Below are 13,009 nucleotides of genomic sequence, written 5' to 3'. Positions count from 1 at the left end.
AGTATAGCTTTTGATTTGAATACAGGAATACTCAGTCTAACCTATCAAAATATCATAATAAGTACAAATAAAGCACTTTGCTTACTGTTGCTTAGCGAAGCCTCATTTCAGTGTTTCTTGGATTACTATATAGCCACCACGTACAAGTTACTCTTAAAACAACTTCAGTGAGATACTGCTTAGTTCAAAGCTTGTGAAGCGTGCTTGTTATTCAAATGTGTTGTATTTGTTATGCAAATGAATGCTTTGGCCTCAAATATTGCCAGTATTCCCTCAGTGTGGTACTCAGGGATTTCCTGCCTCTTGTAAGGCTTTGGAAGCTTTCCTTTGTGGTCGGTTTCCTCCTTTGGCAAATGTTTAATTTAAGTTTGGAATCCATGCTTTGCTTGCTCTAAAAAAGAGTAGTTATCTTCTTAAACCTTCCTTCTCTCAGAGAGTTTTCATAGATTTTTTTCTATTTCCACCTAATCTGATTATAGTAGCAACTGGGATTTTTTTGGTATGCCAAAACAAGTATAGCAGTGTGTGTTCATAAAACACTTTAAGAAGGGTTTCTTGAATGACAGTGTTTATCCCTTGCTATAAGTGAAGGTGGGGTACTGTGTTAAGGACTAGTATTCTGAGTTTTTAGCATCTCTTTGGTGCAGTTTGGTGTTTCATTTTGTATAATAGCTTGGAAAGAGCTAATAGCTTGTCTTTGGGCCTTCTTCAGTCATGCATACTGGAGGATTATTTTCCCCAGAAATTTGTACTAGTTTCTGTGCTCTTCTGAAACACTTCTTGATTTTATTTATATATTTTTAATTTAAGAATTTACAGTGGTGTTATCAGAAAATATAAGTGCTTAGCCTGAAGGGTTCATCTGCAACAACATAGAGGCTGTATCTTGCTATGCGCATTTAAATTTTGTTCAGTCTTGGAACTCTCTGTTAAAGAAAATCTCAGAAGTCCACTTCTTGTAACATTTGCTATTTCTTTAATTGTCCTTTTTGTGATTTGAAGAAAATTCCCATTCCATTTTCTAGGATAACTGTCAGTCTACTGCTGACCTTACAGGAGGTCACATCTTTCCTTTGTTTTTCCTTGTTGGTGGCTATGAAGTATATGGTCAGGCAGCTGCTGCTAAGGAAATTCCTAATTATAAGTCAGCATTTGCTCTCTATGCTGGCATCAAAGATGAAAGAGCTGTTTTTTCTTCGCTTCCTGGATTTCATTTTTTCTTTTCTAAATTGCTCAAGATCTGTGAGCAGAGTTAATTTAGAGACTCCTCTGAAAAAGCATCTCTAAGTATTTCTGTAATAGAAATCTGTAGTGTATGGGAGACTAGTTGATGTAAATCTCAAATTCATTAAACAACAATCATTTTAAGATTAGCTCAATTCTGTGTGTTTAGGTTGTCATTCTTTTAGTTTATATTATGTGATTTGATTCCTAATGCAGGTAACTCTTTCATCACATTGAATGAAGAACGGGTGTCCCTTCAGAGGACACAATTGATAGACCAGCAGCATTTTCCTAGGGTAGCAGACCCTCCAGTTGGCAGGAAAGAAGCTATTACATTTTTGCTGAGCCATTCACTCTTTAATGGGGCTGTAAGGTGCTTTTACAAAGCAGCACAACACTCTTTAAGTGGTGTTTGAAGTCAACCCTATCTTCAGGTATTTTGTATCATGCTTCACTATGTAAAACTTGTAGCGAAAGAAGTCTGGACTAGCTGGAAGGAAAAGATTCCTTGGATTTCAGTACATTGCTAAATAAAGCATCTTATTTGTGAATACTGTTAAATTTCTTTAAATTTAGGCCATGACTTTGTAGCTTTGGCTCAGTTGCAGTAGTATTTTTTTAAGTTCCCAATATTAGTGGGAATCCTCTCAAATGTGACTCCCTGGGACACTCAGAAGTAGAATATATGCAGGAACTCTATCTCTGGTACAAAACAATGCAGTGTGCCAGAAATCCAGCAGTCAATGCCCAGTTATGTGATTATACTGATAAAGGGTATCCTTTGACATAAAACTTCAGTTGTTCTGGGCTTTTTACTGAAAAAATAGGATGGAGAGAGGGCCTTGTGTTGCACGGTTGGGAACATGGCTTAATGGCTGTCTTATTGGCAGATCTTGTATAAATTAGGATTTCTCTGGTTTTATTTCTCTGTGAAATAAAACTACTTCACTTACTACTTATGTGGAAAGACAATTTTAAGTGTCACAGAAGGTTTAAGGTAATTGAGTCTGACTGATAACCTGGTGCTGCCAAGTCCACCACTAAACCATATTCCTAAGGGCCACTTCAAGTCATCTTTTAAACACTTACAGGGAATACCTTGTCCTGCTGGCCTCACTACTGCTGATACAGAGGCATAAGAGAATAACAATGTAAGTAACAGCAGTGAGCCTCTGTTGCATTTTGGATTTGATTTCCAGACAGGCAGCTTTTAAAAAATTGTAACAACTACTTTTGTCTTACATATTGCATTAGTAGAAATTATTTATAAATGTCATGCTGAATTTATAATTGCTGGTAAAATACAGAATTATAATGACAGTATGACCTTTCTGAACAAAAACTTCAATGACTAAACTGGGGCTGTTACTGTATCCCACTTATCTGTACATAAACCATGATTAACACTCTTTTGGAAAATGTATTTATTAGGATACATTTTAATATGTTTCTGCTTAGAAACTCTTATTCAGTGTTTCAAGTGCCCCTGGTGAGCTAGTTGATCAAATTAGTTTGAAATTAGCAGGTATGTTTGCTGCAACTTCTCAGGCCATGCAGAGTAATGATTATGGTTTAAGTTTTTATTTGGCAAGAAGAATCTGCACAAAATATTTTAGGTTAAATTTAAGAATTATGAATTATGTATCAGGGTGGTTTGACCCTGACTGAATTCCAGGTGCTCACCAAAGCTGCTCCCTCCACAACTGAACAGAGGAGAGAGAACACAACAGAAGGCTCCATTGTGAGTTAAGGACAGCCAGAGATCACTCACCAGTTACCACCATGGGTACAACAGGCTTGAGTTGGGGATATTAATTGAAATTATTGCCAAGCAAAATCAAAGCAGGATAATGAGAGGTAAAACATACCTTAAGAACACCTTTCCTGCACCCTGTCTCCCTCCTTCCTAGCTCTACAACCTGCCCCCCAGCAGTGCAAGGAGGTAAGGAATGAGGTTTACAATCAGTCAGTTTGTCACATATTCTTCCTGCTGCTGTCAGGGAGAGGGGTCCTTCCTCTGCTCCTGTGGGGGGTCCCTCCCACAGGACACAGTTCTCCACAAACTTCTCTAGCAGGAGTCCTTCCTATGGGCTACAGTTCTTCATGAACTGCTGCAAGGTGGGTCACTGTTCTTGGATGCAGTCCTGCAGGCACAGCCTGCTCCAGTGTAGGTTCTGTACAGGGTGACAGGTCCCGCCAGGAAACCTGTTCCAGTGTGGGCTCCTCTATCCATGGGCCTGCAGGCCCCTGCCTGGAGCCTGCTCCCGCACGTTTCCCACAGGGTCACAGTCTCCCCTCAGGCATCCACCTGCTCCAGCGTGGGCTCCTCCACAGGCTGCAGGTGGATCTCTGCATCCCTGAGATCCTCCATGGGCTGCAGGGGCACAGCTGCCTCACCATGGGCTGCAGCGGAATCTCAGCTCCAGTACCCAGAGCAGCTCCTGCCCCTCCTCCCCTGATCTGGGTGTCTGCAGGGCTGCTCCTCTCACATGTTCTCACACTGCTCTTCTCTGCACAATAACTTTTTTCTTTCTTGAATGTGTTTCCACAGAGGTGTTGCTTCCATTGCTGACTGGCTCAGTGTTGGCCAGTGGAGGGTCTGTCTAGAAGCCAGCTGGTGTTGGCTCTATAGAACCTGGAGGAAGCTTCTGGCAGCTTCTCACAGAAGCCACCCCTGCAGCACCACCCCCCCCCACCACTACCAAAACCTTGCCAGGCAAACCCAACACAATTATGTAAAAGTGTATGTGATATATCTGATACAGTAGGTTACTGAAAAAATTCCTTTATAATTTCAATTTATTCTCAATTTTATGATTGATCATAGCAAATAATAAATATTTTATAATAGCACCTTTCCAGATTAAAATGCTGGAAGTCTTCATATTGCATCTTTAAAGTCATAAAGTGAGAAATAATGGGCTGCTGAAACACTGAGTATATGCTGTATTTCTAATTCATAAAAGGCTACACTCTGAATTTCACTTTCAGTAATGACAACATATTTTTCATAGATGAATGATGTATTGAGAAGGGAAAGTCATATGCTGCCTAATGACAAGAAAATTGAAGTAGATCTAAAAGAGTGAGATACAGATTTCAGATAGATTTATAAATGTTTGTTCAAATATTTGAATGCCTTTCCCTAAAGTGACAGTGAGGGATCACGAAGCTGTGTGACTTGTATCCCAGACTTATTGTTGATAAGATTATTGGTCTTTATAGTTTATAATTTACCTGAAAAGCTGCATATTAGATTTTTTTCTGAGAATGTTTCTTGTTTTTTTTATTGAATATTCATGATGGGAATTGTAGAGTATTCATGTATATGTTTTCCCTCATATACATGAAGGGAAGCAAGCGAAAATTTTTCAAACTTTCTTACATTTTTTTCAAGAATAGTAACTTTGAGCTAATGACTTCTGAAATTTGCTTTAACTTGAGCTTACAGAGTTGCTTTGATGCCTCAGTTGATAGATGAGTGGTTCTCTTGCTGCAATTCCAAAAGCCTGAGAAGGACTTCTGTGGTGACTTAAACCCTAAATATATATATTGCTTGCTAAGCAGGAGCTGGTAAGCAGATTGGAAGGAGTGCATATATGAAGGGGGAGAGAAAACAAATTAGTTGAGTTGTGTAAGAGTCACAGTAAATAGCGGGGGCCAGAAAGAATACAAATTAGTAGGTCTTTCCTGTTGCTCTAGAGGACAACAGGATAGTTTTAACAAGGAAAGAGCAATCTTTTGAGTCGCCTTTTAAGTTCTGTGGCAGGATAGATTTTGTTATACCACCGGGAAGATAGAATAATGTATTCTGATTCTTACCAGTCACTGAAACCTGGTGGATTTCCTAGCTTGGCAGCTTCCAGTCCATACAGGATCAGCTCAGGTCAGCTGATGCTGGTTTGCAGTATGTATTTATGTCTGCAAGCTGTGCTACATTAGGGAGAAAGCTGACAGCTGTTACTTATCAGGTGATCTGAGACTTTTCTGGCACTTTCTAATACATCCACTCCAATAATGCATATATAAATTCAACTTCAATCTGTAGAAAATAAATGCTGTATAATTTTAACACTTATATTGGAGGTTAGTTTGAGCTGGCATGCTGTTGTTAGATTAATGAGTAGTGAAGAGCAAGTGAAAAACCTCTTGAGGAAAGCTGATCCCCTTAATATACAGTAAATGTTCTAAAAAATAAAATATGAAAATCCTTATTTTGAATGTCACATACAGGATGTAGTGGTCAGGAATGTTAAAGCAATGAAAAATACCAACAATTAAAACATTGCCATGCTAATATAATTTATTTTAAATGATATATTTATATAATACTTTTATGTTTTAAGTAGAAATATAATTTCGGAAAATAAAACAGACCCATACTTTAAATACATTAAGTACATTAGCAACATTATGCAAAAGCCCTGCTAACATTTGTGGCTGGGTAGAATCATTGTGTTTAATAGTTTCCAAGTTAATACAGAATGTTTTTTAGGCTTACAGTTTCTTGAGGATCTGCCTTGTATTTGAAGGATTAGGAATTGCTTGTCACAGTAAAAGACCAGGGTTTTACAAAGCTGTGAGTGTGTGGTAGGAATCAGGATTAAAATCACACCCACAATTAGGCGTATGAGACTAAGCCAGCAACAGCAGTAGTCATTACTTACATATACTTCTTGAAGATGTAAAAATGAACTGATGATGCAGCTCCTGGAAGTGTTAGGGATGAATGAAGCACTTGTCCTGAATTCACTGGCACTGCATTTTAAATTGGGTATCAGATGTTAATTTCTTTTTATCTGTTTAAAATAAGCAAATACCCATTCTGTGAGATAGGCAAATACGGAGCGCTTCCAAACCTTTAGCTATAAACAGATTTTTCTTTATCTCTGCCATGATGTGTTCTTCTGCCTCCTGCTTTTTTCTGCTGTGTGTAATTACTGCAGTGCTCTAAAGCTGTGTGATTAGTACTTTACTATTAGGGGGCAGTGCAAAGTGCAAAGAATGCAAATATTTATCACTTACAAATCACAACGTTTGCATCCCAACTGCATTAGATAGAAAACTAGTCATTTAAGCACTAGTTTCTACAGCCTTTTCAGTTGCTTTTACAATGTTTTGCATGCTGCCATTCCATGCTGTATGATTCCTGGAGCATAATAATGTCTTTGGAACTTAAAGGTTTTGTATGTGTGCATGTAGAACTATATTTTTGTGGATTAGTTTGCATGATAGCTGGAAATGCTATTGTGTATTGAGCCAGCAATCACATTACTGAGCTTTTTTTCTAATTCAGACACTGTTTGCTTCAGCTAAGGAGGCTGATGCACCTACTAAAAGAAAAATTGCAGCAAATTCATTCTGAATTTTTAGATTGCTTGTGCCTTGTCAAAAAAAAAGAGACAAAACTCTTCTCTTTGAGTTTTCCAGTGCTCAGAGTGGCACAGCTTTCAGATTTGATGGGTGTTTTGCATTAAAATTAATGCTTTAGAAATACTTAAACAAATCACTACTGTATGATAACTTTATGGTTGGAATATAGGCTCTATGGGTTTCTCATTTCAATGTGTTTTAAATGTCCTACAGGAACAAATCTCTGCATTTTCTAGATTCCTTTCAGTGATTTAGAGAGACTTCTTGATTCATCCTTTCTCCTCACTAGATCTCCTTTTAGCTCACACACACACACACACTGCCCTGCCCCCAGCCTTTCCACAACCTACTCCTGATTTATCGTAGATCCTTCAGGAGCTAATCGAGTTCCTCTGAGAAATAAATAAACTAAGCGCTAAAAACTACATCATAGGGATGCAAGACTGTGTTCCCACTTTCTTGAGAGACTGCAGCTGAAGCTAAACTTGCCTTTTTGGCAGCTACAGAGGGTGGTTTTTGCCAATACTCTGTCTAGTAAGTTGGCTCAGTTGCTTGCCAGTGTGTAGCCAGCAGAATACGGATGGCAGGTAGCTGTGCAATGTGGGGGGTTTCCTTAAAGCAAGTGATCCATTAAATGTAAAATAGAGGGACCCATATTTCACAATAAGTCACATAGTAGTATGAGGTGATATGGGATTGCTGTTGACTTTCCTTTGGTGTTTGTTTTTTTCTCAAATGCTTGAAGAGATTTCTAAAGTTTTGCTGATGTGCGTGAGCACTTAAATGTAACTTGATTCAATATCTAAACTTCTCAAATACCATTTCCAAGGGGAGAAGAAACATAACTGCATGTGTTTTCTTTCTACAGGGATGAATTGTAAAAGCTACATCATCTTGACCCAAACATAGTGTTACAGTGGACTGCTCATCTCCCGTTCTAAAAGCTTTTTGAAAACCAACAGCATTGCAGCTTGTTTTGGACTTTGTTATACTGTTGTTATCAGCATGGAACAGCGTGGTGTTTGTTTTATTTTTTTAGATGCTCAAGGCAAATCTGATAAAGAGATGGTGGAAAGTTTTATGTGGGCATTGTTTTATTCAACATGCCTTTATTTCACTTTCATCTGTTCAAAGTGAATTTCTGCAAAACTGCAGATAAAGACCTGTAGCTTGTGAACTCTAATTTTGATGGGGGAACTTGAACACTCACTTCTCTTGGCTCCTGTGTCCCTTGGTCAAACTGCTTCTGTGCACCTTACGACACTACATAGGTAATACCAGGTTTTCTGTGTTCCAACGTCTGCTAGATGCTACTAAAAGGAGATGAACTTCCTTTCTAAGCTTTTGACATGGTGTCATAGATTAGCATGTAGTAGATACAATCAGCTGCTTTTTTACCTTAAAACCAGGCATTTGTATATATTAAATTTCAGAGGTAGGTGGCCGCTCTTATCAAACATTGCTGTTCAAGCTGGACATAATAGACATGGTTTCCCCTTTCCTTCTAAAATTGATTATTGTAATCTTGAAATTCTGTTGTGGTTTATAGCTCAGTGCTGGTGTGGTACACATGGAGGTAACTCCATAAATGTGAGGTGTGTTCCAATCACTGAACAATTTATGCAATGCTGCTTTGCCAAATAAAGTTAAAAGCAAAAGGGGAGTTTTGTGCTTGTGTGGAAGATTAGGATGGGTAGGTAATCTGATATATGGATTGCTAGGTTCTTTATTAAATGCCAAAACTCCCTTTGGTTCTAAAAGAAAGTTGCTTTTGGTAAAGCCATTTGCTGTATTAACATTGTTGTTTTTATAACTGTGGGCACCCAGGAAAAATTCTGGCTTTTTAGAAAGTGAATTCTAAATTGCTGCAAAAGGAACACATCGGAAAGAATCCTGGACTCTTAAGTACACATAGATGCTTCTCGTTCAGTTTTCATATAGAAGAATTGTTGGAAGACTATAAACCTTTTTTTCTGACATAATTTTTGTGTTCTAGTACTGTAAAATGTCAACAGCAAATTGCAAAGCAGCCCAGTAAGGTGGGCTGCTTTGGGAAAGGGGGAAAGGGTGTCTTCCGTCATCTTGCTCATATTTGAGCAACCCGGAATTAAAGTAAACAGCATATTCTCCTTATTTTTTTAATGATAGGAAGGATTATGGAATAAAACAACCTACAGTGATCTCTGGGAAAAAAAACCTAAAACAACTTCCTATGGTGGAAGAGCAATAATTTTGTGATAGGATTAATCCCTGAAAGCATAAAGGTTATAATTCAAAGGCCTCTGCATATGTAAAAGGAACAAAGGCCAGCCCCATTTTGTTCTGCTGTGAAAGATACTATAGGACTTAATTTATTTAGATGTTTGGAAGTTAATGTACCGCCTCCTGATTTGACTGCAGCCTGGAAGCACATGCACAAGATTAATCTTATAAAGAAATTAATATAGTACATATTCTAGAAAATACAATCCAGAAAAATCCACTTGCGTCTGACAAATTTGTACTAATCCACAATCAACTGTGACTCTAGTTCTTGGTGTTGAAGTGAAATAACTGATGCATGCTAACGTTCAACCTTTTGGTCGCTGTATCTTTCAGTTTGAGTTCAGCTTTATTTACATCTTCTCACTAATTTAATCAGTTAAATGAAAGATATGAGCTCAACTGTATCCAAATTCCTGTCTCTGGACACAGTGTAATAAGCTAGCCTGACTTGGAAGTGGTGTTAAAGCTGAGACCCTACGACAACTTCCTGGGGGAGAACCACTTCAGGAGGTGTAAAGCTTCAGGGACCAAGGCTGGTGGGAATGGTGCACCCACTCCACTGAAGGGGTTGATGACAGTCAAGGTACTCGGACAGAAAGGAGTATCCAGGAGTAGCATTTAGGAGTCGAAAATGGAAACTCCTCCATGATGGAGCAATGGTTCTGAAGTAAAAACTTGGAGACAAGGACAAGTTGAAATGCAGAAGACTTGAAGAGTTTGAATAAATGCTGTGTGGACTGTCTGAATTGCTACTTTGCCAAATAAAACAATTTGAGAAGAAGCTGTATCTAGGTGTCTGCCTGATTTTGTGGTTGGTTTTGTTGTTTTTTAACCTTGAACAGGATTTTACATATCCAAAAGAAAACATGTATAAAAATACTGGTTTGCTAACTGACCAGAACTGTGTGTCCATTTTCAGTCAATTAATGTATTGCATCACTTACAAAGCCTGTTAATACTACCTGGAATGTAAGTGGGGTTTTTGGTGTCTGTTTGGAATTTCTGAAACACACATCTCTGTGTTTTGGTGAACAGGCTCTGTGCACAGTTCTGTCTGCTATCCATAGCTGAATCCAGCCACCTTGGAGAGTGTGATTTGCCACTTGGAAGGATTAAAGCTTTCCCTCTTTATAAGAGGTGCAGTCATGTTTCACTGGGCTGTTACTGTCACCTCTAAGTCAGAACAGCTTGGGAGAACGGATTGAACTCTGAGTTGCTTATCCGGTTGTGTCTGGGATCCAGACAGTAGAAGACTTAGAAAGCCAATACCTCTGTCTTGAAAACCCACCAGGAGTTGTGGGCTCTCCACAGAGGAGTTTGATGTGCTGTAGGGATGCTTTCTGTTTATGTAGCAGGAATGACCTGTGTACTTTTTCTGTTCAGACTGGTCAGCTGGCTTGAGGCCACAGAGCCCACAACATGACTTTTTCTGGAGGGAAACCAGCACACAGCATGTGTGCACCAGCGCTGCTGATGAAGCCACCTGGATGATTCCTGAAATGTTTTGTAGTCATCGAGTTTGAAATGGGCAATAATGCCTGGAGCCAGGGGGGCTCTGCGTGGTAGGCTCTGGAGCTTGCAGCTGGCAGCAGTTCTTTCCACATATGCAGTGTTTTTGTGACAGGATTCAAGCTCCAGGATTTTTGAGTGTGGAGAGACTGTGTAATTAACCCATCAGCACAAAGAAGTAAAGTAAAATACTCAGACGAAAATTCTGAACTAGTACTCTCTGCCAGGAAGAAGGGTGTTAACCCATTCTTACAGTAGCAGTGTTTTCTTCCTTCTACTCATTAATATGCCCAAGGTTTTGCTGCTTTTGATTAAAATGCAGTTCAGAGAAAGAAGACATGAGACAATTCCTTCTGAACTTTGACACAATGCAAAAGATGAGTAACACAAACCATGCTCATGATTTGTAACTTTGGTTCTATTCAGCTGATTTTAAACATACTAGGATGCAGTTCAAAAGATTAATAGTTACCTTTATGGAACCTTGATCCCTGTCCCAAGCAATGTGGAAGAGGTATTCTGCTGAAGTGAATGAGGGGTGGTCCTGGTTCAGAAAAAAGGCAGATGGTGAGGTCACACATGCCCATTGTGCAGAACCAAACAAAAAAATTAATAGGGGAAGTGTTGCCTCACAGATGGCACAGGGAGACGCAGGAGATGATGAGGTCTGAAATTGGTCTTTTGCATTTCAGGATGTTCAGACTTCATAGATCAGGAAGAGTAAGTGAGAGTTTAAGTACTGTGGTATACAATAGATGGCTTCAAGCATGGGGTTTAAGTTAGTTTTGTGGGCTCATACGTTTTGCCTTTGTTGAATCTATTTGAGTTTTGTCCATCTGATTTTAACTGTGAAAGGTTGTGAACTGCAGACCAGTTGTGGTAAGTCACAGACACTCTTAAGGTATTATAACTCCCCTTTGCCTTTCCTGTAAATAACACACGCTTGTGTGCTCAGACCCCCCAGCTGGCAAGGTTTGGGGTTCCATGCCTCAGCCCGGTCTGAGGAAATAAGCATGGACTAAAACCTGGCCTTATGTTGGCAGAGGTGATGTAAACTTCCCTCTACCTGGCCTATTTACCTCCCACACTTCATCCTTGACAAACAGGGCTGCTTTCTGTTCCAGGTAGTCGTTTTTTACACAGCACAAATTCATGCTGCAGCTGATTCACTCTGAATTTTCCTATGAAAGGCTTATCCGGTTGTTCTCTCATGCTCTTGGCAGGGTGTTAATGAGATGCTCAGCAGGATGTGCTCAGAAACTAGAATTGTATTTCTTTAAATTATGAATTGAGTGGACATAGCTATTGCTAAAATATGTATGGAGGAGATCCAGCTGCCCATTGAGAATTGCCTGAAAGCTTCAGAAGGAGAAATGAAGCAAAACTTTTTTAGCAACAAGAGACTATTTTCATAAAGACTGTTGTTGGAGTTACTCTGAAATCTCACTTTGATTCTCTAAGGTTTCTTTTAGTCCAGCCATTTTCATCATATGCTTCTGAGCAACTCACCTGGTAGACACTCTTGAGAACATTCCCTAATGCTTCTGAGAAGCTGAAGTCCTTTTCTCAGCCATGGTTGGGCTTATGTTTGCATTTTATGTGTTTGTACTATTAACAAGCCACATGTCTTGTTTATTATGCTCTGCCAAATCCTTTTTCAGCTATAATGTAGAAGTGGCATCAGATAAATCAGTAACTTTTATTGCAGGTGCCTTATGGACTAGGAGGACACTCTTGAACACCTCTGGTTAGGAAAATGGGTGATTCAGAGCATCTGCCAAGGCTACTGCTCTGATCAGAGCTCTAGAAAAGCTCCTCTCCTCTGGATATAGAGGCAGTCTCAGGACAGTTATCTCTTGGGCACGGAATTAGCCTTCAGGGATGCTTTCCCTATGGGTCCAGTCTTCCACTAGGCTGCCTGCTTTCAAGTGCTGTACAGTCCTGCACTCCTCCAAGTTCCCTGTTCTCTCTGTATCTGTGTTGTCCAGGCATTTCATTTGAATGTAGAAATCTTAAATTCATCTCTTTAATGCATTAGGACCTGCTAGTTTTAAGAGCTATATTAAAATGTCTTGCTCTGCCCTCTTTAGAACAGGATTATACATTTCTGTTGGCCAATTAAGTGGCAACTCTCAGTTGTTCACTGAACCTTTCTGCCGTGTCTGGTTTCTGCAAGCTTGCTCAAAATACATTTTTCACTGATTTATGAGTGGTTCAGAACTGTCAGCCAGGAGTCTTATAACTGCAAAAATTAAAATTTTAGCAGGTGTATTTAAAAACTTGCTTCTGAAGTGTGCTGATCCAGTTGTTCTAGATTTCTCTTTGTGTTTCAAGACTACAGTGCAGAGTGCAGCTCACTTTTTCATTTATTTTAAGTAACTATTATTTGAAAAATATAGAGCAGAGTTACTTATACACAAATTTTCCCCCTTTAAATATTCCTTGTTTACAGCATGTTTCCCTGTCACTCAGCTGAGACCAATTGTGTCATGGGCTCTTTTTCATATTAATTACTCTGTGTTTATTGCCTCTGTCTGGTCTTTATGCCCATCAGCACTCTCTGAATCTTCTATAGGCTTTTAGCTTTTGCCATTAGAAACTGAAAAATCCCAATTCCTGATGCACATGAAAACAGCCA

At 39.2% G+C, this 13,009-nt stretch overlaps 1 protein-coding gene across 2 annotated transcripts in view; it reads left to right on the top strand.

Annotated features, from left to right (window-relative positions):
- PCMT1 (protein-L-isoaspartate (D-aspartate) O-methyltransferase) overlaps nucleotides 1–9,624 on the top strand; it is a 36,214-nt gene extending 26,590 nt beyond the window's left edge. For both annotated transcript variants that reach the window (XM_058800774.1, XM_058800775.1), the window contains exon 8: nucleotides 7,466–9,624. In XM_058800774.1, the coding sequence (XP_058656757.1) occupies nucleotides 7,466–7,478 (13 nt within the window). In that variant the 3' untranslated portion in view covers nucleotides 7,479–9,624. The remainder of the gene's footprint in view (nucleotides 1–7,465) is intronic.
- Nucleotides 9,625–13,009: the final 3,385 nt, after the last annotated feature.

Source organism: Ammospiza caudacuta, chromosome 3 (assembly GCF_027887145.1).
Source record: "Ammospiza caudacuta isolate bAmmCau1 chromosome 3, bAmmCau1.pri, whole genome shotgun sequence".
Taxonomy (NCBI): domain Eukaryota; kingdom Metazoa; phylum Chordata; class Aves; order Passeriformes; family Passerellidae; genus Ammospiza; species Ammospiza caudacuta.
This window is presented reverse-complemented; position numbering and strand designations above follow the sequence as displayed.